Source organism: Lampris incognitus, chromosome 1 (genome assembly GCF_029633865.1).
Source record: "Lampris incognitus isolate fLamInc1 chromosome 1, fLamInc1.hap2, whole genome shotgun sequence".
Lineage (NCBI taxonomy): Eukaryota > Metazoa > Chordata > Actinopteri > Lampriformes > Lampridae > Lampris > Lampris incognitus.
In genome coordinates, this window is record NC_079211.1 from 139270722 (window position 1) to 139298658 (window position 27937).

Here is a 27937-nt window from a genome sequence, read left to right on the forward strand (position 1 = left end):
TGAAAGTGAACCATTTCAAACTGTTGCTTGATAGATAAGGGACACAACAGAGATTGTACTTTTCCACTATGAGATCTATATCCTAGCCTATAAAAATCACAATTATAATGTGATGACGTATTACAATAACTAAAATCGAAACAAGCTGCTCTATCACAGCATGGTAAACCCCAGTGTTACAAGCGGGATTTAATATTCCTTGTAAATCTGGCTAAAGAGCAACTTTTCCTTCAAGAGCAAAGCGCTATCAAATGCTGATACCAGAAACTGTTGGCAGAAAAGTTCAGCCCCCCCCCCCCCCAATCGACTAATGTCTGCTATGCAACCCTTCGGATGGACATGCCAGTGCTAACGCTTCAAGGATTTCCAGCTGTGAAGAGATATTTGGCGATACAGTTATCTAGTCGTCTCTCATTAATGTGCTCTTATCTTAGCATGAGAAGAGGGGTGGATAATGGCAGTGGGAAGGAGAGAAGAGAGAGTGAAAGAGACAGGGGGAAGTTGATCAAGAGAAGCAGACAGACACAAACAAAGCGAGCAAGAGAGAGTGAGTGACAAACATACACAGAGAGAGAGAGAGAGAGAGAGAGAGAGAGAGAGAGGGAGAGAGAGCGAGTGAGCTCTGGCATGCTTCAGCCTCAGCAGATACAAAGGGATAACCCTGGACTTCTCTCAGTTCCTGGGGTGCTGCTGTTGCTCTACAAAGACATCAAAGTAGGGCTTCAAAGTGGAGTGTAAAGTGGCCCAATCCACACCCTTACTCTTTAATGGTGCTTTACCCTATCAAGGCAGGGCAGTTCTGAGCATGGAAAGAAAGTGTTGCAATGGCATTTCCATTAGCACACGGTTTGGCATGGAACGGGTCCAAGCCATGCTCATTTCTGGGTTTTCGGCACCGTTTGATAACTGTGTTCGTTGCAGCCAGATCGCACAGAGTAGGGGGGTTGAATGACATCCGTATTCAACAACTGGTTTTGCATTCAGATCACATCCAGCGACACCAGATCTGGTAGTGTTGATATCCAAAAGTGCCATCGTTGAATCCTGCACTGACATGACGTACTGGGATCGCACTGAGCAGGCATTCGCCTTTTTCAAGAAAACAAAGCGAAACAAAAATGTCTGAATCCAGGCCGTAGTCGGTGGGGGCGTTGATCGACATCTGATCCATCAATGCCAGCCTCATGTATACAGACATACAGTGTCATGTATGTCTAACACCATAAAAAAAACAATCTTTACCTTAATAAAGTAATTTTAAAAAAATGTTTCCCCCTTTTTCTCCCCAATTGTATCCAGCCAATTACCCCACTCTTCCGAGCCGTCCCGGTCACTGCTCCGACCCCTCTGCTGATCCAGGGAGGGCTGCAGACTACCACACTCCTCCTCTGACACATGTGGAGTTTTGCCAGGGGGACGTAGCACGTGGGAGGATCACGCTATTCCCCTCAGTTCCCCCTCCCTTCAAAACAGGCACCCCGCCCAACCAGAGGAAACGCTAGTGCAGTAACCATGACACATACCCACATCCGGCTTCCCACCTGCAGACATGGCCAATTGTGTCTGTAGGAACATCCGACCAAGCCGGAGGTAACACAGGGATTCGAACCGGTGAGCCACGTGATGGCAGGCAATGGAATACACCGCTACGCTACCCGGATGCCCGATAAAGCAATCTTTTAATTGCTGTAACTACCACAGCCCTATGAAATTATAAGCAAACAGAATGAGAAACTAGAAAACTCATGCGTTAACTACTCTAGTACTTAAAAAGCAAGAGTGTAACCTGGACTCACCAACAGACAGTTGAAGATGACATAAAGGATAAGCATCCACAGGTATCTGTAGCCCATATGGAGGCCTGCCCACAACCAGACTGTAGAAATGAGCAGGAACAGGTACAGCACCATTGGCACTTCTGCAACACAAAATACAAGTGTGGATAGCAGAACAGGTTTAGTGAATCACAAGTTAACAGAATATGAGAAGAAAATTAAAGTCCAAATTAAGGCCAGTTTGAAAGGTTTTTGTCTTAATTCATTCTTAGTACAAGAGAGCAAGTCATTAGGCATGTAACGTCTCTTCTGGTGCTCAGTTTATTTGTATGTGAGTGTGTGGGAGGGCGACCCAGTAAAAGACTGAGCGTTTGCATTAGTTTGTCTCTATTAGCAATCACCCTGGACCTCTGAGGACACAATGTACCTTTTAAAATGGACATACATGCACACAGACACACAGACACAGACACAGACACACACACACACGCACGAAAGCCAACACCTGTGTCGGCTTGTTTGTTGCTAAAAACAGTTGGTCTGTCCTACTGAGATGTTCAATACACGGCTTGTGTTGGCCTCGCCCGCTGAATGCTTTGTTATTTGGAAGGTGAGTTTGTTGTTTTTTTTGCGTGAATATGTTTTTGAGAAACATACATGGAGCTAATTACCTACTAAATATTGACAAGCATGAGAAATAAGAAGTCTGAAATGAATATCAGTGATCCTTGCAGACAGGATGGGTCTCTTACTGATCTAATGTTTCAAGAGAGATATAAGCATGCAAGGTGACCATGATGTTATGCAACATAACTACTGCTGGCTATGGTGTGTAGTGGTATTATTAAAAAGCTGTTGAAGGCTTTTCTCAGAGGAAAATATATTTTCATTCTTCCTCAGACTGAATTCGGCCAGCGCTTGATTTATAATATAGATCTATCGGTGGCCTCATTTGAATAATTCTGTTTATCACATGATGCGTCCGGGTAGTGTAACGGTCTATTCCGTTGCCTACCAACATGGGGACCGCTGGTTCAAATCCCCGTGTTACCTCCGGGTTGGTCAGGTGTCCCTACAGACACAATTAGCCGTGTCTGCGGGTGGGAAGACGGATGTGGGTATGGGACTTGGTCGCTGCAGTAGCGCCTCCTCTGGTAGGTCGGGGCGCCTGTTCGGGGGGGAGGGTGAACTGGGGGGGAATAGTGTGAACCTCCCACGCGCTACGTCGCCCTGGTGAAACTCCTCACTGGCAGGTGAAAAGAAGCGGCTGGCGACTCCACGTGTATCAGAGGAGGAACGTGGTAGTCTGCAGCCCTCCCCGGATCGGCACAGGGGGTGGAGCAGTGACCGGGACGGCTTGGAAGAGTGGGATAATTGGCCAGATACAATTGGGGAGAAAAGGGGGGGGGGGGTTATCACATGATAAGAGAAATGGCCTTGTTATGTTTACATTGTTGCCATAACACATTGTCAGTGTTTAGAATAATATGCACTTCAGGTAAATACAGGTAACAGGTAAGTACAGGTAAGTATCTTAAACTTTAAATCTTACATTCAGTATGTGCAGTACAATTCAAAATGTATATATATTCACCAAGGTTGGACAACCGAACCTCGGGGTTGTCCAAACTTGGGGGTGGGGGGTCATCCCAGGTCGTCCTAAGTGTGGCGTTTGCATGTTCTCCCCATGTCTGCGCGGGTTTCCTCTGGGTGCTCCGGTTTCCTCCCACAGTCCAAGACATGTAGGTCAGGTGAAATGTACATACTAAATTGTCCCTAGGTGTGAATGTGTCAGCCCTGTGATGGCCTGGCAGCCTGTCCAGGGTGTCTCCCCGCCTGCCGTCCAATGACTGCTGGGATAGGCTCCAGCATCCCGCGACCCGAATTCGGATAAGCGGCTTGAATAATGGATGGATGGATCTGCCAGTGGCAAAGAGAATTCAACTATATGTGTTGTTAACACCCATGAAAGTACAGATCTTGGAAGGTGCAAAACTAGGAATAACATGCAGCATATATCAACAAGCCATGCAGCTTGGTGTTAATGACTCAGACGCCATCTGAAGATATTGCCAGGTTTCAGTAGCCTAGAATCTTGGTTGCTGAACGATAAATTAGGAAACACGTCCTCATCTATAGACGCTCAAAAAACAAGTAATTGCGGTGAATGACATTTCATGCAGATGGCTATGGTCTTACGTATTGTGTACATTAATTAACACTGATTACAGCACCGCAAGAAGTAAAAAATAGGTACTGGCCACTGCGAGCAAACATCTTCATTTGCTACAGTCCTAAAACTTACAAGGCTTTGTGATTTTCCTCACACTAAACTTCACAAACTTGCACGCAGCTTATAGTTCCTGTCATATGACTTACTCCTACGAGTTTGTGCATTTAGCGTAAAGCAAAGCAGGTACTGTGGCAATACTTAGAATTTAATTGCCCTCCCATCCCTATCTCGTCCGAAAGAGCATTATGCAGCGACAAGAAGTCTCACAGCCTGGCTAGCAAAACTTTAGTTAATAAGTGGTTAATAAGTGGTTGATATGTTGGACACACTGTACAGTTCACTTCACAAGTAGGCTGGAAACACAAGGCACAGGCCCAGGTTTGCACAAAAATCCCACACTTAGGTGCAACTTCCACCACCGTCACCCACGCTCTGCTCCAACTTCTACCGTAGCTCTTTATCTTAATGTATGACTTTTTCTTAGGCTTTTGTTCTGCCTATTTCTTTTTCTTGCCTTCCCTCATCCTTATCTACATTTCTTCCCCCCTCAATTTTCCTCTCTCATGCATCTCCCCCCCCCCGACTGTACCCCCTCTCTCTTTTTTCCCCCTCATTGTCTGTTCTTCCCTCAGCACGGACATTTTTAACACTTGGTCTCCTCTTGCTTCTGCTCGGTTCCGCTCCTCTGTCTCACTTGGGTGACTGTTTGCTCACAGTCCTTAAATCTGTTTGATGTTCTTTAATCTGCTGCTGCTCACAATATTCCCTGTGTTCTTAAACTCAAACTCCCCACTGCTTCTAGACCTCACCTCCTCTCCGCGTGTCTCTCATCTGTTCCCTCTTTCATGCATACTCACACATCTGCCTCCTTATCCTCCCGCTCTGGTTTGATTTTTCCAACTGTGTAAGCACATTCCAGTCTTTGGACAGGGTAGGACTCCCTCAGAAGAAGCAGGTTTTCAAAGCTCTCGTAACTGAGCTGACTGGCAGGGTGACTGGCTGGGCTTGCTGTCTGTCTGGCTTGGTCCACTGGGTAATGAAGGACAGCAAGCACAACTTTCCATCTTTTATTTAGAGACAGAATGCATTGTTATGTGAGCGTGAACACTCATGCAAGCATCTCCATGCACATGCACGGTGCTGGCACAAATTCTCAGCTCTCTGCTGGACAGACACCAATGTTGCATGCAATGTTTGGTCTAAACCGCTTCCAGAGGACACCGGCGAGACACATTTCTGCACAGAAGGGCGGCCTTCGGCGTTTATTTTATTTGAGCGGGTTCCTAGTGTGGAAAGACAAACTAAGAGGGAAAGAGGAGGGTTCGAACAAAAACAGCCGAGCAGAAACCCAAGACGGCGCTGACATTACTGTCACAGAGAGGTCAGCAGCTGTCCTAACACCGGGGCCCTGACGTTTCACCTTAGACAAATTATATACGTGGAAGAGCGCGCAAGTATGCCCACACATGCCTGTGCATATTTCACATCCACTCAAGAATATGTACGCAAACACACACACACACACACACACACACACACACACACAATATAATAATTTGAATAATACACACTTCATTGTAAGTACAGTACATGACTCAGAACTTATGATTAAAACTAAGTTTTCATTATAGCTAACTTACATTAACAGAAGTGTTTTTACTATGAAAACAAGATTTTCTCTCATTGTTTTATGGCTTGTCACCCAGTTCTAAGAAAGTCACCTTACAATATTCACAATGTCAACAAATGGCTGCCCATCTGATCCAATGCCAAGGTTGTCACATCATGCTTTCTGTCCGTGCTATGTTGTTATATTATTATATTATCATCAGGAGATAACAAAATGTAAATGAAACACTTTACGATGCGTAAAGATGCGATAATTCTAGGGTAGGCTGCCTATTCCAAACTCAACAAAGATCATAAAACCACAACTTTATAGTTTGGAATTGTGGCTCTGATTCCAGTCTCGTGACGCCACATCAAAGAAAAGTGCTGGCCATTTATCATGTCCGACTTCCACAACCTGACAAAGGCCTGGGATTTGTTGATTAGATGGAATTCTGGTGTTTATAACTGAACAAAAAAAAAACAAGACGAGATTAAAACCGAGATGATAAAAGCAAAGGCCAAAGTCCTCTCACATGGAATTGAGCTCGGTCTGATAAACAGTCTGATAAATGCAAAAGACAAACATTGAATATGTCTTCAAGGAACTACAAAACAAGAAAAATAACCCCGTGTGTTACGGCTCTTTGAGAAGTGTTTGGCTTTACACTTAAACGCATTGCTAACACAATGAAAAGAAAACATAAAAGCCCGGTGCCTAAACTAAATGTGCTCGCTCCTCAACTATGATCTACTAATGCATCATAAAGGATTTTGTAATCGAAAACTCAGCGGCCAGTTTCTATTCTTAATCCTTTATGTCCTTATTCAAGACCAGATGAAGTCTGAATTGCTGTCAGTGAGCCCATTTGTTCATGGAGAAAAAAGGCAAAGATCATTAATTGTTACCCATTCTGTTCTGCCCTGTTGACAATCAAAGGTGCACTCTGTCGCTGCACAAAAAGCACATTATGCTTAGCAAACACACCTTGTGGGTTCAATGTGAGTTGAGATAAGAGCACATCCATGTGCTTTTGATTAGCATCGCTTTGAAACGGCGTGTCTGAAACTGTAATGGCAGAAAAGTGAAGCTCTGTGTCTTTCAGACAGCTCTTTGCAAGACGATTTTCTTAACATTGAGCTTAGCCGCAGCATCAAAAACCTCCCTGAAGTGCGTAGCTAAAGGTCAGCATAAATGTACAGGTGAACACTGGTGCACACACTTGACTTGACTGACGTCAGAAGCCCTGCTGTATCTTGCGTGGGTCTGTGTTTTTATGCGGGCCAAGCATACACACTTCCACACACATGGCCTAGCTCTGCTTATCTCAGCTGCAGTTTCGTTCTTCCATGGTGAGGAATCTGAAAATGACGATCTTCCTGTACCTAGTGGTGATAACATCAACAATTATACAAGCGCTGCACTGGTTTCTCAGCGAGGAAGTGTCATCAGCTGGAAATTCCTGCTGCATTCACGAAGTTTATTAAGAACCCTATCAAATGATCAGGTTTCAGTAAAGCAACATAAATAGTACCAACCTTGTGGTGAACCTTGCTCTGTGGTCCCCCCCCCCTTTCTCCTCAATTGCATCCCGCTTATTACCCCACTCTTCGGAGCCGTCCCAACTTCTGCTCCAGCCCCTCTACCGATCCGGGAGGGCTGCAGACGACCACATGCTTTCTTCCATACATGTGGAGTCGCCAGCCGCTCCTTTTCACCTGACAGTGAGGAGTTTTGCCAGGGGGACGTAACGCATCCTATTCCCCCCAGTTCCTCCCCACCCCCCTGAACAGGCACCCCGACCAGGACACATACCCACATCTGGCTTCTCACCCGCAGACTTGGCCAATTGTGTCTGTAGGGACACCGGGATTCAGACCAGCGAACCCCATGTTAGTAGTCAACGGAATAGACCGCCATGCCACCCGGACATGGACAAGTTTGGATCTTTAGTAACATTAAAGTAAAATATACACTGATCAGCCAAAACATTAAAACCACTGAAAGGTACGTGAATAACATTGATTATCTCATTTCAATGACACCTGTCAAGGGGTGGGACATATTAGGCAGCAAGTGAACAGTCAGTGCTGGAAGTTGATGTGTTTAAAGCAGGAAAAATTGGCAAGTGTAAGGATCTGAGCAACTTTGCCAAGGGCCAAACTGTTATGGCTAGACGACTTGGTCAGAGCATCTCCAAAACGACAGGTCTTGTGGGGTGTTCCCAGTATGCAGTAGTCAGTACCTACCAAAAGTGGTCCAAGGAAGGACAACAGGTGAATCATCGACAGGGTCATGGGCACCCAAGACTCATTGATGCGTGTGGGGAGCGAAGGCTAGCCTGTCTGGCATGATCTCACAGAAGAGCTACTGTAGCTCAAATTGCTGAACAAGTTAATGCTGGTTATGATAGATAGGCGTCAGAACCTCTGACCAGTCTGCGGCTACGCAGACTGGTCAGAGTGCCCATGATGATCCTGTCCACTGCTGAAACTGCCCAAAATGGGCATGTGAGCATCAGAACTGGACAAAGGAGCAGTGGAAGAAAGCGGCCTGGTCTGTTCAATCATGTTTTCTTTTACATCATGTAGATGGCTGGGTGCGTGTTCATCGTTTACCATGATAAGAGATGGCACCAGGATGCACTATGAGAAGAAGGCAAGCCAGCCGAGGCAGCTCTGGGCAATGTTCTGCTGGGAAACCTTGGGTCCTGACATTCATGTGGATGTTACTTTGACACATACCATCTACCTAAACATCATTACAGACCAAGTTTACCCTTTCATGGCAATGGTATTCCCTGATGGCAGTGGCTTCGTTCAGCAGGATAATGTGCCCTGCCACACTCCACACATTGTTCGGGAATGGTTTTAGGAACATGACCAAGGAGTTCACCGTGTTGCCTTGACCTCCAAATTCCCCAGATCTCAATCCGATCGAGCATCTGTGGGATGTGTTGGAAAAACAAGACCGATCCATGGAGGCTCCACCTTACAACTTGCAGGACTTAAAGGATCTGTTGCTAATGTCTTGGTGCTAGATACCAGAGGACACCTTCAGAGGTCTTGTGGAGACCATGCCTCCACAGGTCAGAGCTGTTTTGGGTGGCATGAGGGGGACCTACACAATATTAGGCAGGTGGTTTTAATGTTTTGGCTGATCGGTGTATAATTATCATATCAAGGCTGAATGCAGCACGGTTTCTAAACAGTCAGAAGCAGGTCTAAAAGTAGCCAGGGATGTTCCTGTGCTTGTAGTGGCTCTGATGGGCTATTACACTAACTGACAAACTGCATATAATGCAGGAGAATGAGTTGTAGAATAGCCTCTCTTTAGGATAATGAACTGTAACAGCATATTGTTTCACATTGTTGTCATACCCCTTAGACTCTGGACATGCTGAGGAAAAGTCAGTACACATTCATGTCAATGAGAAGATTAAACTGTGAGAGAACATCATGACTGAATATAATCCATGTTTGTGTTTATGTGTGTTTGTGTGTATTTGATTTGCAGGTGACTTCATCTGCAACCAGTTTTCTGCACAGCATGCATGGCATTGCAAATGAAAGGCTACAGCACCTTGTACTGGGCACAAACCAAAGAGTAGAAACATGGTAGGCTGTCCTGATAACAGACAAGAATTTCTTATGGCTCTGAAGAAGCAAAAGGAGATGAAAGATCCCAAGAAATTCATTGATGGGTAACAGCCCAGATCTCCTCACCATCATCTAAATGCTGCTCATTACATCACAACAATCTCTCATCACATCTCATCTCATCATCAGCCGCTTCTCTGGGGTCGGGTCATGGTGGCAGCAAGCTAAGTAGGGCAACTCCAGACGTCCCTCTCCCCAGCAACGCCCTCCAGTTCTTCCTGGGGATCCCAGGAGGAACTGTTCCCAGGCCAGAATGGACATGTAGTCCTTCCAGCGAGTTCTGGGTCTACTCCCAGTTGGTCTTCCTGGACCAGTCTGCGATGCTGGAAGTTGGCAACGCCCCGGTCCCTGCCTTTGCCTGCCGCCCGACCTGCATTTCACCCTACCCCGCGGGTGATCATAACAATCTCTGAAGTCTAAATCTAGTGATATGGGTTACGGTTAGATGTATTTGCAGTTAGATTTTTTTCAAAAGTATCAACCAAAACTTTTTCATCCATTCTTCCATTATCCAAACTGCTTATCCTGCTCTCAGAGTCACGGGGATGCTGGAGCCTATCCCAGCAGTCATTGCACAAAAAAAAAGTAAACAAACTGAGTTAGGAAATGGAAAAAATGATCTCAAGATCAAAACTTAAGATTTGGGTTCTCAAATAAACAGCAAAAGTAAGCCAGTATGAAGTTTCTATCTTAACTGGTTGGAAAGATGCCATTTTGTCTTGTTTAACGTTTTCTCGACTTCTTGTTTGCTGATCGGGACCTTGCCACCAGCCTGATTCTAAAACGTACTTGCCAATGGGGACGTATCCCTGTTAAACCCGCTCACGTGAGAGGTTTGTGTCAGAGCTGTGAGTGAAAAACAAAGGGGCATCTTTTCAACCAATTAAGGCTTGTTAATTGAAAAGCTAAGTCTTACATTTTACTCTTGATGTAACTTTGTTTTCTTTTATATTCTTTTTTTTTTTTTTTTGATGCTTAAAAAGCTTTGTTTGATACTTTTGAAACAAATGTACAAACGTAATGCCATAGATGTACAGGGGTGGGGGCGGCGAAGAACAGGGAACGGGAGATTTTAAGAAGAAAAGACTTTTGGAAACAGTGGATGAGTTTATGAGTTAAAAGTCTAATGAGCAGACTAGTTATACCTTTAACAAGAATTCTTCCCTCCATTATTATGGTGATGGTTGTGAAAGCTGGCTCTTATAAAGGTCAACTTTTATTCCTGCATCTGAGCCCAGCCTGCAGCAAACTAACAATACAAACACACAAAAACACATTCGCATATGCAGGCTCGCAGTCACACACGTAAGTGCAATGCTTGTGCTGTATGTGTTCGAACTCTCCTGCTTTTTTTTCTTCGTAATTTTCTTTTCAAGTTGGGAGAACACTGCATGGGTATGAGGTGATCTGGGAGGGCGCCAGGCAGGTATGAGAAAAGAAAGAAAGACACTGTCACTGTAAGCAAGCACGCAACGAAATTCATCCTCTGCATTTAACCCATTCTATTGTACAGGAGCAGTGGCCGGTTGTCACGCAGCGCCCGGTGACTAGCTCCAGTTCTTCTTTCCATTGCCTGTCAAGGGCACAGATGGGCGTATTAACCCTCACATGCATGTCTCTGCCGGTGGGAGGAAACCGAAGCACCCAGTCAAAACCCACGTAGACATGGGGAGAACATGCAAACCCCACACAGAAAGGACCTGGGACGGCCTGGGGTTCAAACCCCGGACCTTCTTGCTGTGAAGTGACAGGGCTAACCACTGGGCCACCATGCTTATCTGGATTCTGTTCAGAGGTGTATGTGATTTATTGTGGAAGGTTGTTGTGTGTTAACATTTTGTGTTTTCATGTGGACCCCAGGAAGAATAGTTGCTACCCTGGTAGCAGCTAATGGGGATCCGAATAAACAAACGAATAAACTAGTATAAATTCAGAACTTTACAGGCTGTTGAAAACTTGTTTATTGAGCTAACTGTGTTCTCCGCCCCCTCTCCTTTCTCCATCTGCCATATTAAATCCCCCCCCCACAACTCTCCACCACCTCCTCTATTTCATCTCCTCCTAATATATTTGTCCTCTGTGTCCATCTCTCACCTGACCCATTAGTTTTGACCTTCCCTTTTCCAATCTTTTGCTCAGCCTCCTTACTCTACCTCTGAGGTACGTGGTACTGCTCTGATCTCTCACCACCTCAGTCTATTTTCTGGGGTTCAATGGTCTAACAGGCTGGTGTCAGGTAGCTGGATACAGGGGGGGAGACATTGAAGGGAAGTCAAAATTTTTTGTGGGATCACTTTCAGTCTAATATACTTGCTGGCAATTGACACCATCTGCTTTTAAACAGCTAACGCATGTCTAACTACAGTAGATATAGGAAACCCTGCACCACGGTGTGCCAAGAGCATGCCAGTTTGCCCTCTGACCAACACCATTGATAGTATCTCTGACCTCTTTGGTTGAAGGTACATTCATCAGTGAAATCACCCGCTGTAGTGAATGCCTGCCCGCTGTAGTCGGCCCTGTAATGGCCTGGCAGCCTGTCTAGGGTGTCTCCTCGCCTGCCGCCCAATGACTGCTGGGATAGGCTCCAGCATCCCGCGACCCTGATTGGGATAAGCGGCTTGGATAATGGATGGATGGATGTTGGCACTCCATGACAAATGGTTGCCTATGTCTAAACTATAGCCATGTCCCCCCAAAGCGTGCACACATGCATGCACCCCCCCCCAAAAAAAAGGGCAAAATGTACCATCAGTCATACGACTCTCTCCATTTTGCTCTCCCCTGTTGGAAGATATTGTTGTTTCAGTTCTCTGCACTTCCACAGTGGCCACACACAGCGTGGGAGCTGGATTGTGAGCCAGCTCGCAAGGCAAGGGACTGGCACTAATTCAGGCTTTGCTTTGTCATTGGAGGGCATGAACAGAGCAGTACCAGCCAAAGCCTCCTGATTCCAACCAGTGGCTCTGGATTATAACTGTGACACTGCGGGACTAAACAGTATGACTGGGGTCTTCGTGTGTGGGCAAAGTGAGCGGGTGAAAGTGACTTCTCTATATGGCGCTCTGTATGACTCGTGCAGACCATTAATCAGATTATGCTTTTGCGCAAAACCATATTGCGGGAAGTGTGTCTATCAGAATCAGAATCAGTTTTATTTAGCCAGGTAGATGTAGGACTACACACACAAGAAATTTGGCTCTGGTTCCTCCATTGCTCTCCATGTACTTACACAAAATAGACGTAGAGCAAAAACAAAGACAACAAGGTAAACATAAAAATTTAACTCCTATGTACAGATATAGATGTATGTAAAAAGTATATTATAAAAAAGAAAAAACCCCAACAACAATGATGTAACAGGAAGACAATAGTGCAATGGTGCAGAGCGCAAAGATGATGGAATAAATATGTTAACAATGTGCGTTTGTGTTGATATTTGCACTTAATTCCTACGCTGGCTGAAGTGTTTTTTGGATACTTTAAATTACCGTAAATATACAGTTGGAGCAGCTCAAATGTGAGCAAGGTTTGGAGTTGCATGCCATGGTAAAAATAGCTTGTCGGCCACGGGGTAGTGTTGGGGATTAGCTGTGTGTTGCAAGCAGCCTGGACAGGCACACACACACGCACACACTCACACACAAAAACACACATTAGCACATCAACACATCCAAATGCAGGCGCACACACAGCGGGGGGGGGGGGGCTTGTGAATGTACGGGCAGGAGGTGTAAAGGTTGTTCTTTATCAAGAGAACTTTGCCAAGGGAATGTTTGCAGAAGCATCCTCAAGAAACAAACTCATGAAGGCAGTGACATCATATCACGCAGTGATTTGAATAAACTTGCACTTGCATACTCAACTATAGAATGGATTCTGTGATAAAGAGGGTAGTTATAGCAATGATTTGAGTATAATTCGATATTTTTTAAGTCCTGATTTGATTTTTTTTTACTATTTGGGCTGAATGTGATATTTAGAATGCTTCCTCATATGCATACACATCTCCTCATATGCATAAGATAACCTTTTTGGATCCTAATCCTCATAAATGCAATAATCCCTACTAGCAACTCCTCACACAGGCATAGGTTGGTGAAAGTTCAAAAAAATCTTTATTTCCTAGTTTCATGCTTTTGCGAAGAGCTTTATGGATGAGAAAAATATTTCAATCCAGAAAAGCATTATTACAGTGACTATAGGCATGAATATATTAGAAATTTTAGTCTTTCACATCCCCCATTAGCTATCTTGCAACCCCCTGGTAGAGAACCAGTGTCAACAGACAACACAAGAGTGCTAAACACACATTTCTGACACAGTCCATTGTTAGGAACAAAAAGTTGTCCCGTCCTATCAACAGCTGGCAAGAGATTTTAAATTAATTTCATCACATCAAGTTTTATTTATTTATTTTACTAAATTGAAAGGAGAATTTGCCAAAGCCTTATTTTAGGCAGGTATGGACAACTACTGTTTTGCTCTTTTTTACATAACAGCACAAGTTATGGATCTCTGACTAAATTCACACACACACTCAGCAGTCAGAGGAAGAGACAAAAGGCTGAATCAGCAGAGGTAGTTTGAAGTGTCTGCTCTATAAAGGTTATGTGGCATTTCAATGTATGAGAGAGAGAGAGAGAGAGAGAGAGAGAGAGAGAGAGAGAGAGAGAGAGAGAGAGAGCGAGAGAGAGAGAGAGAATAAAAGATATGAATGATGGGCATGGACATCTGGATAAAACAGTATGTGTACTGTAAGTGCACCATGTGTATATGGTATGTATGTTTATGCAAGCTCATATGTGGTGTGCTATTCCTTCTTGGGTCTAAATGTGCACATACACATATATATCCATGCTCATGTTCGTAGCCCCACTAGGGCTGGATGGTACCTGTGCTGTTGGCGCGTCCACGGTAGACGTCATCATAGGCTTTCCACTGCTGGGTGACTTGGTAGGCATGGATGAAGACAACCAACACTCCAACCAGACAGACGAGAGGCACAAGCACCGCTGTGCACAGGGCTGCGTAGATGTTTGGGATAAAACACCTGAAGGAGGAGAGGATAGAGGGGGTTAGTGAAGTAAGAGAACTGAATCTAAAGAAGGGACACAGAGAGCGCAAGATAAAGCATGGAGGGGGAAAAAAGAAAGCGCTCTCAAAGTATGACGTAAACAGCCGAGTCTAGCCAACGGTAATCACTGGAAAATGGGACCGTATTACATGTCTTTTTCTTCGTTCTATATTAGGTTAAGAACTTGTTGCCTCAGCTTCCACAAACAGGATATGGTCGCTGATACCTCTGAGCTGGCCTAAGACTCGTAGCGTGCCTGCTCAAGAGAAACTCTTCTGGGGTGTTTTCCTTGAGTAGCAAAACATGTTTTCAAATCTGCTGAACAACAGGTCAGCCTGGAGCAACGCAGGGTTAAGATCTGAGACCAAAGACGCTTAAAAATGCTTCTCTATTTACACAATGAAAGAACATTTATGAGAGCAAACAAATACCACATTCATCTTCCGGCTTGAATGGGTGTCTTATTTGAAGAACGGTTATGTGAAGACATTTGTTGAGAGGTTTGATGTTTACTCTCTTATCAAATAGCAAAAGCTATCACTGAAATTCAGGTTAAATTGCAAAGACAATTTATTTAATACATCATCATTTGTGTGTTAAGATTGTGTGTGTGTACCATGAGTGTGTGTGTACTGTATGCACATGCACTTGACCTGTGAATGTGTGTCTAGAGACTGAGTGCAGTTGAGTGTTGGCAGACTATAAGGTCAAGTGCATACTCCATTTTCTACTGAAGGGGACTTCAGTCATATGTACTGCACCAAATAAGTGTCTGCATGCATGCATGCACGCACACACGCATGCATTCATGCACACAGCACGCACACACACACACACACACACACACACACACACACACACACACACACACACACACACACACACACACACACACACACACACAAGATGAGTGCCAAATATCAGAATCCGAATCCGAATCAACTTTATTGGCCAAGTGTGCTTGTGCGTACCAGGAATTTGATTCCGGTTTACATATACATATACATATATCACTCAAAAACAAAAAAAGGGCATTCGGGTGGCGTAGCGGTCTATTCTGTTGCCTACCAACATGGGGATCGCTGGTTCGAATCCCCATGTTAACTCCGGCTTGGTCGGGCGTCCCTACAGACGTAATTGGCTGTGTCTGCGGGTGGGAAGCCGAATGTGGGTATGTGTCCTGGTCGCTGCACTAGCGCCTCCTCTGGCCGGTCGGGGCACCTGTTCGGGGGGGAACTGGGGGGCAATAGCGTGATCCTCCCACGTGCTATGTCCCTCTGGTGAAACTCCTCACTGTCAGGTGAAAAGAAGCGGCTGGCGACTCGACATGTATCGCAGGAGGCGTGTGGTAGTCTGCAGCCCTTCCCGGATCAGCAGAGGGAGTGCAGCAGCGACCGGCACGGCTCGGAAGAGTGGGGTAACTGGCCAAGTACACTTGGGGAGAGAAGGGGGGGGGACCCCCCCCCCCAAAAAAAAGAAAAGAAAGGCAACAAAAAGGAAAAATAGGAGTAATAAATAGAATACTGGAGGAAGTATGTATGCACAACAAGGTATGTCACAACTATACATACCTATACCAGCAGCCCCTCTGCCATTCTGTCTCACACACAAACACATAACACTGTGAAGACAGTGTGTTCTGTGTTCTTGGGGGTATTCCTGCCTTAGCGTGTGTTTATAGTTTAAGTCAACCATCCAGTGTACAGCCTTTCCATGGTATCCACAAGATCACACTTGGCTCAGCTACTGGGGAATAGAGAAGAAGTGAAGCTTGTCGTTCCAGCTGGTATAGCAGCCACTGACGTTATTGACAAATGTGGTTCACGATCAGTCTAAAAATAAAACAAGGACAGCTTGACTATGTACACAACGTTTGAATGTTGATTTGAACTTGGTGAGCTGAAATTGGATGAACTTTCTGTGTCACCAGTTTTCACTTTGACAACCGTGGTTACCTTTCTTGATTTTGACCTAGTACTGAGCTCTTTCTGTTTCTCTAGCCTATCTCACTGTCTGCCTCTTTCATGCGTTTGCTATTTTCTCCCCCAGCCCTGTCTGCCTTGTGCTCTGAGAAACCTCATGAGTCGAGTCCCATCTTCTGTCTATTCTTTTGTTTTCAATGAGCGCATTATTTGAGAAAACTGAGCTAGTTGTTGTCTGAGAAAGTCAAACTCTTCAGATCAAACCACTAGCAAAATACTCATGTGATTTTGTCCTTTCTCACAGGCCACACCGGGCACATGGCCCTGGAGAGAGCCATAGATGCAGCCCTCGCCCCACTCTTCAGTTCTCACAGAAAAATAATTGCTGCACTAGACATAACACAATGTGAGGTATGCCAAATAAAGTATTGCATTATGCTGTCCCCGCAAGCCTAGAAGAGGGTAAACACACTTAAATTAGGATATTTGGCCTGTTTATGGCCTTGTGAAGGGATGGAATCCCAAATCTCACAGGGAAGTCACATCCCAGGGATTCCTGGGGTGGGATTAAGAAAACAGAGGCTTATTTGATTTATTACAAGGGTGGGGGTTAGGGATTGCACTGGCTGAATGATTAAAAGTGAGGTGAGCTCTGACTCTCATGAGGGATTTCCTGAGAGCTACTGCTGGAATATTCTTTCTTATAAATACAAGAGGATAACTTTTTGGCCATCCAATCAAGCCCAGAGTCTTCTTGGAGAAGGGATTTTTACTATAATATGGAAATATCATACACATGGTGTGCAACAATCATAAACTCCAATGTCAAATGTCTGTCTGCTACAGGTGAGCTCACTTGCTTCCACTTCAGCATTACCTGTGTAGGGACCAGTGCTGCCCATGGACTACAATACTCACAACTCCCTGCTCAACCTCACAGGTGATCTCCACCCACCATCTCATCTCACACTGTAGTATTATTGGTTACAGTAATACTGCCCCCCCCCTCGGTTCAGGGATGGTTGTTCCCTCTTCACATAGATGGCCTCTTTGACTCCCCGTTCAAACCAGCGTTCCTCCCTATCAAGGATGTGCACATCCTCATCCTTAAAAGGGTGCCCACTGGCCTGTACATGGGTGTAGACTGCGGAGTCCTGGCCTGGCGTGTTAGCTCTCCTGTGTTGTGCCATCCTTTTGGCCAGTGTCTGTTTAGTTCCCCCAGTGTAAAAATCACGGCAGGGCGGCACGGTTTCGTAGTGGTTAGTGCAGTCGTCTCACAGCAAGAGGGTCCTGGGTTTGAGCCCTGGGGTAGTCCAACCTTGGTGGGTAGTCCAACCTTGGTGGGTCATCCCGGGTCGTCCTCTGTGTGGAGTTTGCATGTTCTCCCCGTGTCTGCGTGGCTTTCCTCCGGGGGCCCCGGTTTCCTCCCACAGTCCAAAGACATGTAGGTCAGGTGAACTGGCCATACTAAATTGCCCCTAGGAATGAATGGGTGTGTGTGTGTCGGCCCTGTGATGGCCTGGCGGCCTGTCCAGGGTGTCTCCCCGCCTGCCACCCAATGACTGCTGGAATAGGCTCCCGCATCCCCGTGACCCTGAGAGCAGGATAAGTGGTTAAGATAACGGATGAATGGATGGATGGACAAGTCACGGCAATCCTCCTGGCACTGAACAGCGTACACTATAAATGAAACTGATTGTTGGTTTCGATTGTTAAGCAACTGTATTGTTCATGCGGGTGGGGATACCTGCAGTCAGTTGAGACTGAAGAGGTCACTAAGATGAGTGATGGAACATTTCTGTCAGTAAACTTTGTATCCAGATGAACTGATTCAACTTTCCTTGATTTAATAGTTGGTCTAATTTCACGTGAGAAAAGAGCTGTTAGTTGGAATCTACATGATCGATATATCAACAGTGATTCACGTAGCAAGTGTTACCCAAGCCAATCTTTAGTTTTCATTTTTTTCTTTCTTTAATTTTTCTTTCGTTTGAATCTCCCCTTGCTACTTGAGAAAAGTATTTTTGGTTGAATTCATTCGCTATTCAGTTGCGCATACTGATCCATGGATGGACTGTCTGCTTTCCTTGTATTCATTTGCTACATTCATTTTCCATTTTGGTTTATTTGTTTGCTACGTTGGTAGATAGATGGGTGCACGCGATCTCTCTCTCTCTCTCTCTCTCTCTCTCTCTCTCTCTCTCTCTCTCACTAACCCCGTTTTTGCCCCAATCTTATCACACTACTTTGCTGCATGCCATCTTGCCTGCACAGCCGCACGCACTCTCTCTCTCCCAAACACAACCTCCTTTTGTTCTTTCGGAGCCATTTCCTCGCCGGGTGAAAATAACACACGCGTGCACACAGACACATACACTCCCACATGCTCACCCCTTTCATTGCAAAGACACACACAAATGCACACACACAATATTTGCACCGCCTTGCTACCTCATATCACCTTTTGTGCCTTGATCATTACATTGCTGCTCATCATTGTACCTGATCAGTAATAGTCGGTGTTGATCAGTATCAGCTGACTGTCTTTGATTGTTCTACTTTTTTTTCATTAAAATAAGCTGTTGTGTCCTGCCTGTTTGTGCTGCAATATTCACTGATGCTTCCCCCCCGCCAATCAAAGTACTCCAATTGGTGCAACATTGATTATTCCCTCAATTTTAGTAGTCTGATTATAAAATGTTAAACACAAAATCAATGGTTAATGAATTAGTGAGACTGATTTAATGAGACTGATTTGATTATTCCATCATTTTTAGTAGTTTAATTAAAATAGAATATAATGAATAGGGCAGCACAGTGGCCCAGTGGTTAGCGCTGTTGCCTCACAGCAAGAAGGTCTTGGGTTCGAACCCTGGGGTAGTCCAACCTTGGGGGTCGTCCCGGGTGGTCCTCTGTGTGGAGTTTGCATATTCTCGCCGTGTCTGCGTGGGTTTCCTTTGGGTGCTCCGGTTTCCTCCCACAGTCCAAAGATATGTAGGTCAGGTGAATCAGACTTACTAAATTGTCTTTACTTACTTACTAGGTGTGTTACTTACTAAGTGTAGGTTATTTACTTACTAGGTGTGAATGTGTCAGCCCTGAGATGGACTGGTGACCTGGCCAGGGTGTTTTCCCGCCTGCCACTTTATGACCGCTGGGATAGGCTCCAGCATCCTGCGATCCTATTAGGATAAGCGGCTTGGAAAATGGATGGATAGAATTGTAAAATATTCATTCATTCATTCATCTTCAGCCGCTTCTTCGGGGTCGGGTCGCGGTGGCAGCAAGCTAAGTAGGGCACTCCAGACGTCCCTCTCCCCACCAACGCCCTCCAGCTCCTCTTGGGGGATCCCAAGGTGTTCCCAGGCCAGATTGGACATGTAGTCCCTCAAGTGAGTTCTGGGTCTACCCCGGAGTCTCCTCCCAGTTGGCCGTGTGCGGTAAACCTCCAAAGGTGCCCAGGAGGCATCCTAATCAGATGCCCGAACCACCTCAACTCGCTCCTTTCGATGCGAAGGAGCAGTGGCTCTACTCTGAGCTCCCTTTGGATGTCCGAGCTCCTCACCCTATCTCTAAGGCCAATTACAAATATTAAACACCAAAATTAATGATTAATTAATTTATGAGACTGGTTTTATGAGGCTGATTTGATAACCCAGTTGCACCCACACCTTTTTCAAGACTTTTCTAAAATGAAAATGCAAGAATCTTGAATTAGGATACATAATTCTCATTTTAGTATACTGTCCTTTGATTCACGAGATCTCTGAAACAAATTACTTGCACTGGAAACAAAAAATCCGTTGCCTACCAACATGGGAATCGCTGGTTCGAATCATCGTGTTACCTCCGGCTTGGTTGGGCATCTGTACAGACACAATTGCCTGAGTCTGTGGGTTGGAAGCTGGATGTGGGTATGTGTCCTGATCGCTGCAATAGCGCCTTCTCTGGCCGGTCGGGGCGCCTGTTTGGGGGGAGGGGAATAACATGATCCTCCCATACGCTATGTCCCCCTGGTGAAACTCCTCACTGTCAGGTGAAAAGAAGTGGCTGGCGACTCCACTTGATTGGAGGAGGCATGTGGTAGTCTGAAGCCCTCCCTTCATCGGCAGAGGGGGTGGACGGCTCGGAATATAGGGTAACTGGCCAAGTCCAATTAAGGAGAAAAAGGAGGAACCCCCCCCCCCAAAAAAAACCCTATTCCAAATAGCTAGGTATTAGGTTATGTTGGCATATGGTTATGTTGAGAAATATTTGCATAACTTGTTTGTAAACGCTGCATTACCATAAGTTTCAGGTTTGTCCATGTGATACACATACAACGGTCAGCCTTATTTTTTCATCACAAAAATTAAGAGGTATCACATGCTTACACAACATTACGCTGATGTGTACGAATGGTGTCATACTTTCGGTTAAGTCTCAACCGGGATTCCTTTAGGGAAATACTGCATAATAACTGTGAGCAGAAGTACTTGAGACATTGAGTAAGATAAAAGATCAATGGGGAAGTGAGAATTAGAAAGGGGGGGGCAGAGTCAGAGTCATATCTATAAATAAACCTTTATAAATCCCAGTAGTTGTCCGCGGTGGCGTAGCGGTCTAAGCATCGGCTTGGTGTCGATGCAGTTGCCCACTGGGGACTGGGGTTCGCGCCCCGGTCTCGTCAGATCCGACTATGGCCGGACTCGATGAAGCAGCAATCATTGGCAACGCTGTCTTCGGGAGGGGGGCGGAGTCGGCTTGTGTTCGTCATGTGAATGCGTCTCTGTGTGTGTCGGAAAAACAGTGGTTCGGCTTGGATTCGCCTTGTCACAAAAGTGGGGAGGCGTCTCCTTCGAGACTGCCGGCCGGAGAGATGCAGTTGGTGAACGCACGCAATACGAGGGTGGGTGTTTGAATTAAAATAGGGATCAATTGGCCACTAAATTGGGAGAAAAAAGGGAAAAATCAGAAATAATTTTTTTTTTAATAAATCCCAGTAGTTAAACATTAATTAAACCTTTTAGGATGTAGAAACCATAGGCTTAAATAATGACTGTGCTACAGGAAAATGTAACTTTGCCAGTGCAAAACCACATTTAGTACTGTGTGAGTGAACGAAAACAGGGCCCAATGACTTCAAATGGGAGGAGACAGAAAGTACATTGAAGTCAGTGGAACTGTTTAATCAAAGCCTCCAGAAAGTTGAATCAGTTCATCTGGACACAAAGTTTGGTGGGTGAGAGAAACGTTTCATCACTCATCTAAGTGACTTCGTCAATCTCAGCTGACTGTGGGTATCCCCAAACTTGTAAGAAATACAGTCGCATAACAACCGAAACTGGAAATCGGTTTCATCTGCAAATTGCTGTGACCATTAACGAGTCACAACGGCCATGTGTACTTCTCAGAGGATTGCGGAATAGTTGCAATCACAGCATTGTAAGATGGTGACAGATGTACTCTTAGCCCCCCCCCCCCCCCCGGTGCAGGATGGTCGTTCCCTCTTCATAGAGATGGCCTCTTTGACTCCCCATTCAAACCAGCGTTCCACCTATCAAAGATGTGCACATCCTCATCCTTGAAAGAATGGCCACTGGCCTGTAGATGGGTGTAGACCGCGGAGTCCTGACAAGGCAGCTCTTCTGTGTCGTGCCATCCGCTTCACCAGCGTCTGTTGGGGTTCCCTGATGTACAACACAGTGTACACTATATTGTTCTGTTTGTGCTGGGGTACCCGATCCTTAATCTAAGATTACTGTGAGTGTGTATGTAGTATATGTGTGTGTGTGTGTGTGTGTGTGTGAGAGAGAGAGAGAGAGAGAGAGAGAGAGAGAGAGAGAGAGAGAGAGAGAGAGAGAGAGAGAGAGAGAGAGAGAGAGAGAGAGAGAGAGAGAGAGAGAGAGAGAGAGAGAGAGAGAGAGAGAGAGAGAGAGAGAGAGAGAGAGAGAGACAGACAGACAGACAGACAGACAGACAGACAGACAGACAGACAGACAGACAGACAGATTCTGATGATTGGGTGAAAGCTGGTGATGTAGCTAAAGCCTGAGGGGTAATAAGTATTGACAAAAGATGCTACGAGGTGATCAAATCAGAGGCCTGCATGATAAGACAAAGCATGTCGACACACCGAGATAAAATTAGGTCAAAACTAGTAAGTCATCCCAGTAGCTGGGGAAAGCTGGGATAAGGCTGTGTATCCTTTGTTTTGAGTAAAAGGAGTGATCAAAATTAGCATGCCTCGTGCATTTAAGGTTGCACCATCCATGGTGTGCTAAGTTTCCAAGATCACAGCCCCTCATCAGCTCTGCATGGATAATAAGTGAAGTAATGAAAGTGGGTGGCTAAGTGTTTTTTTGAGTGATTAACATTTGATTCAAAGTGAAAGGGAGGTGCAAGCGTGTGTGTGTGTATGCTCCATCCCGAGCTTGTTATCCATGCACATTTAAACACCTGCACAGCCCTACTGCAATGTGGCCATCTGCTACTTCCCTACAACTCTAGTTTTCTCTCTCTTTATTTGCCTTCCGTGTCATTTGTGAATCCCCCTCTATACCCCGACCTTTTTTATTTTCTGTTATTTCTGCCAAACAGCTGATCATGTTTCTTTTTCCCTTCCCTCAGATGACTTAGTACAAATGCTCTGGTTGCAAACTAGAGCATGTGTACCATGATTGTTGAAGTGCTAACAACCATTTCCAAACCACAGAATAGTGCAAGGGTGATTCACGTCACGCACATGGTGGAACACAGTGGAGTAGAAATGAAGTTACAGCTATAACTTTAAAAAAGAAAGAAATAAAAAAAACAACCCTTTAACCTTGCGTGATAATATAGTAAAAAAAAACTTTTGAGAAAACGGTGGTACGGAAAATTGCCCCCGGTGGTGCTGGGGATCTGCAAAAAGGGAAACATTGATGTGCAGAGTATGGTGTGTTCCACAACACAAAAGCCCTAATGATGAAAACAACATGGGTCCCAGCAGTTGGCAAAAATGTCCATGCGCAGTAACGCAAACTGTGTCCAGTGTGTACTGGCGTAACAGAACAGGAGGACCTGACCGACTTGCTAGCGTGTTGTGTCCCTCTTCACTCGGTGTACGATAAATGCTGACTGGGTGGAGAGAGAGAGAGAGAGAGGACACTTGTGGTCCTGGCTGAACTGATGCACCCACCAGGTCACCATGACAACCAGTCCACAGGCCTTTTATCAGCTGGCACAAAGGGATCAGAAAAAGAGTGATGAAAGAGGAAGAGACAGACTGGGGCTGTCATACAAAATCCTGTTCGATGTTCAGACCAGAAATCAGTGATCAAGAACAACTTATTTGTCATTTCATCTTATGTACTAGTACATACACAAAAGAAACGAAATTCCGTTTCCCCCAGCCCACAGCAGTGCAACACAAAAGACAAAAACACATATCCAAAAATCTCCAAAAATAACATCACCAAAAACATACAAAAACAGAGAGAACAAAGCAAAAAGAGAAAACAACACAGTCCGAAAACTCCATCGTCCAGAGAACAAACGCCAGCCAGGATCACTGTCGGAACTGCTCGTCTGCATGGGCTAGCAGTTAGCTTAGCCTGCCCTGCTTCTGGGTCCTGTCAGACCGCCCTCGGTGTTTCCTCTTCAGGCGCAGCTCCAGGCAGGGCTGTGGTCTTTGGGGCCATAGGATGTAGCAGACCAGGCTCCCACAGCCGAGCCAACGCCAGCTCTCCAGCCAGACACCTTCGACACACCTCCCCGCACTCCACACGACGACACAAACGCATATGCAGACAAAAACACTGCACAGTTGACGCTAGGCAAGGCCGCCGCTAGACCACCTCAGTGTTTCCTCTTGGGCAGGGCCGTGGGCTAGCAGTTAGCTTAGCCTGCCCCGCTTTCCTCCTCCTCGAGCCCACAGGACACAGCAGACCAAGCTCTCCCAGCCGATCCAGTGCCAGCTCTCCTAGCCAAGCGAAATTGACGATCAAAATAAAAACGTCATAAACTTTGACGCAGACGTAGACAAAGACACTGCATAATCGACACTGGGTGAGGCCACCGCAAATGCGAATTCGCGCCGCCATCCTCACTTGATACTCACCCATCAAATGAGGGTGAGTTTCAAAATATCTAAAATTTCAAGGCTAAATCTAGGCCTTCTAAGTGGTCCAGGGGGAGGTGATGAGTTGTTTAACCCATTTTTTGGTTTGTTTGTATGGAGGAGTGGGCATCAGGGCCTAAGCAGAGGCAGTAATGTTACAAAAGATTTTATTAGCGAAAGCTGCAAAATATGAATGTAAAAACTGTGCTACGTATTCAAAAACCCTAAGTGGAAATTTTGCAAGTAAAAAAAAAAAAGACCTCACTGCAGTTGGTACTGCCACAAGAAATAAATAAATAAAAACTAATCTGGACAACTGGGCTCGTTTCACAAAACACAATTATGTTGCTGACTTTATTTCCGCTTTGCGACTAAATTGGGCGATTTGAGTTTCCGTAACTCCTGCCATACTTTCAGCATTCCCTAATTATTTACTTATCCAAAATATCTAACTCCAGCATTCATTTTTGAAACACGTGTTGGTGTGCAAATTCAGATTTAATTTCAGTATTTGAATTTAAAGTGACAGACATAAAACAGACAGACTGATGGACAGAGGTAAGGTAGAAAGGAGAGTGAGAGAGAGAGAGAGAGAGAGAGAGAGAGAGAGAGAGAGAGAGAGAGAGAGAGAGAGAGAGAGAGAGAGAGAGAGAGAATGAGAGAATACATACAGTCCCATACAGGGGGGCAGGCAGGGTCTAGGGCTTTCTTCTGCTCAGTGGGATTATCTTCAAGGCTACCAGTGACTCAGGGACATTTTAATGGAGCTCCTCAGTCGAGGGGCTTGGCAAACTAGCGTGAGAACCTCACATGCTTTGTACTGTCTGGAGCTAATTAAAGCCAAAGCATTTTCAGACATAAAAGAAACAGTACCTACTTCACATTCAAAAGAGAGAGAGGGGGCATTATAAAGAGGATCGGAAAAAAAAGATATATGAAATTAAAAAAAAAAAGGTATTTTGTATTGTATTGCTTGTCCTTATCATACATCTGGTCAATTACATCTGTAACTGTATGTACACTTTAAAAGAGTTTAGATCTTCTTTATCTTGCCTATTTGGTAACAAAATAAAGGGGGGGGGCCCACAACAGGTAAGCATAATACCCGCTTTACATTACATGAGACAAAAACAGGGCCCCGCTGACGCAAGGGCTGCTCGTGTCATCTGGCTGTATGCATGAAGGGTGGAACTGAGATGAGCTCTGCAAGAAAACATGAGCTCACCTCTTTGAACCAATGAGGGATGTGTGTGTGTGTGTGTGTGTGTGTGTGTGTGTGTGTGTGTGTGTGTGTGTGTGTGTGTGTGTGTGTGTCTCTGAGAGAAAGGGAGGGAGGGAAAGACTATCTCTTTACTGAAAAGGGGGCAGATTTGCTTTCCAGGAAGCTGAATACACCTCCACGTCCTAGAAGCTAACATGCTTATAATCATAGTCTCATATACACCAACAGACAAAAAAGTACATACACACTCCAGCTTCTAAATATAACAGGCAGACCTGACCACTAGCTAATCTTGATATGATCTGAGAGATTTAACTTGATTAAGGTTTTCTCAGTACCCTTTTCAGCACCCTTCAGAGACACTGAACCAACCTCAAATAAGAAACAGGCGCCCTAAAAAAAACTCTTTGAAAATGATTTCATATATTTAAATATAAATATGACCTCATATTCAGTAGTCCAGGCCTCAGGTGCCCTATAAATAACTCATTATAGGTTATTTATAGCTCCCTCTCACACATACGTCTCTGTATGGGTTATTTAAAGTGTGTACTCTGCCCTATCTACACCCTGCCCTCTCAAAGTCGCCGCCTCCAAGGTAAAGAGTAGAGTTTCTGTGTGGGAGGATACACACACACACACACACACACACACACACTGAGATCCATTCATTTATTCATTCAGTTAGTTGGGCGAGCTACGTTACACGACTTCACTGTTCTCACAGAAGCTGACTAAAGGCATTTTCTGCTTACCCCGGTCGAGTTTGAGGTCACATTTCCTTAAGCATGAAAGAAAAGCTGACGTCTTCCAGACCAGCTCAGACTGGTTTAAGAAAACACTGACAAAGTCTGCTCTGAGCACAGACGCTGGCATTGTTGAGCCTATTCCACCTTCCAATCTCCAATCACTGGCGAAGTTCCTGCGTGTATGCGAGTGTCTTTTAGTGTGCATTGTGTAGGTGTGTTTACATATGTATCCCTGCCTATATAATATGAACACACACACACATCTGCGTGCGCGCATGTTTGTCAGTATTCACTCACACATCTCCTTGGACCAATCCATAGACGGCATGTATGCTCCACCCAAAGCCTCCCAGCAGCACGATGACCAGTAAAATGATGACAAGAGCAGGAAGTCCCCAGCCCAAGAGGAAGTACAGCAGGTAGCGACGCTCCGTGTGCTCGTCGTTCATTACCAACACTTGCCAGAAGTTCACAGCCTAAGGAAACGGGTTGAGAAGAATATATCAGGTCCCTCAAAATCAAAACAAGGGCGAACATGCCAATAGTTATGCATGAACCCCAGACAGGCGCTCACATAAGCTTAGCTTTGGGGTAAGATTTGTACAGGTAGTTCATGATAGCGGATGCATGCATGTAGAGAGAGGTACATGCTCCCACATGTACACACACGCAGGCTATATCATGCAATCCAGTCAATCTGTTTGCACGGTAATCTAACAGGCTTCTGATGTAAACACGTTCATCTGAACACTGGCTGGGTGATGCACAGACAGAACTTCTTATCCTTCCGTGTCCATCTCAAAAGGATAATACATGCAGACATTATGACATCTAATCCAATCCAGATAAGAGCAGATAAGAGTGGAGCTGTTCAGTGTTCACTGAACCCTTATTTAAGTGGGCAGGTTGGCTTAGAGGAAAAAGCACATTCTTACTTACTGCAACAGCCTGTCAAGACACATACACACTGACAAACCTGGGCTCTGACAGGTATAACCACTAACTGATGTGCCGGAGGAGTTCACACAGGTCGTCATTAAACTTTAAGGTTAAGTTCAATTGCAAAACTTGGGCCCCAAATTTTGTAATATCACTCCACACCCATTCTTGATGACACAGAGTTGGGTACACAAACAGATGAGTGTTTGAGCACAAGCTTGGCTCACTAAAATTAAGACATCTACTGCCAAGAATTCATATTAAATGATCTATAAGAATATTTTTTTCGTAGCTTGCTTGAGTTGCTGTATGGTAACATGAGTCTGGCCTTGTGAGCAAAGTAATAAAGTTGAGATTTTCTCTGATGAGAGTTAATAACTTATGGTGCAGCATGCTAATGGCTATCAGGGTAATAATCATTGTTAATTATAGGTTTACATAACTGGGGCTCCCACAGTAGGACAAATGGACATCGAACGATATGATATAACTGCTAGTGACACAAGGTTCAGACTCTGGCCTCCCCTCTGATAACCTCTGCCTCACTCGAACTACTGGTCTCCTCTGGGAGTAGCCTCACTGTCTGCATAGCAGTACTTCTGTTGCAAAAACCACTCATCTCTCACACACACGCACGCGCGCGCACGCACGCGTGTACGCAGAGTGGAGTTA

At 45.2% G+C, this 27937-nt stretch overlaps 1 protein-coding gene across 2 annotated transcripts in view; it reads right to left on the reverse strand.

Moving 5' to 3' along the window:
- Nucleotides 1-27937, reverse strand: part of adgrv1 (adhesion G protein-coupled receptor V1) — a 180067-nt gene that overhangs the window by 16712 nt on the left and 135418 nt on the right. For both annotated transcript variants that reach the window (XM_056301758.1, XM_056301746.1), the window contains 3 exons: nt 26624-26802; nt 14172-14329; nt 1797-1918 (listed from right to left, as the gene is read on the reverse strand). In XM_056301758.1, the coding sequence (XP_056157733.1) occupies nt 1797-1918; nt 14172-14329; nt 26624-26802 (459 nt within the window). The remainder of the gene's footprint in view (nt 1-1796; nt 1919-14171; nt 14330-26623; nt 26803-27937) is intronic.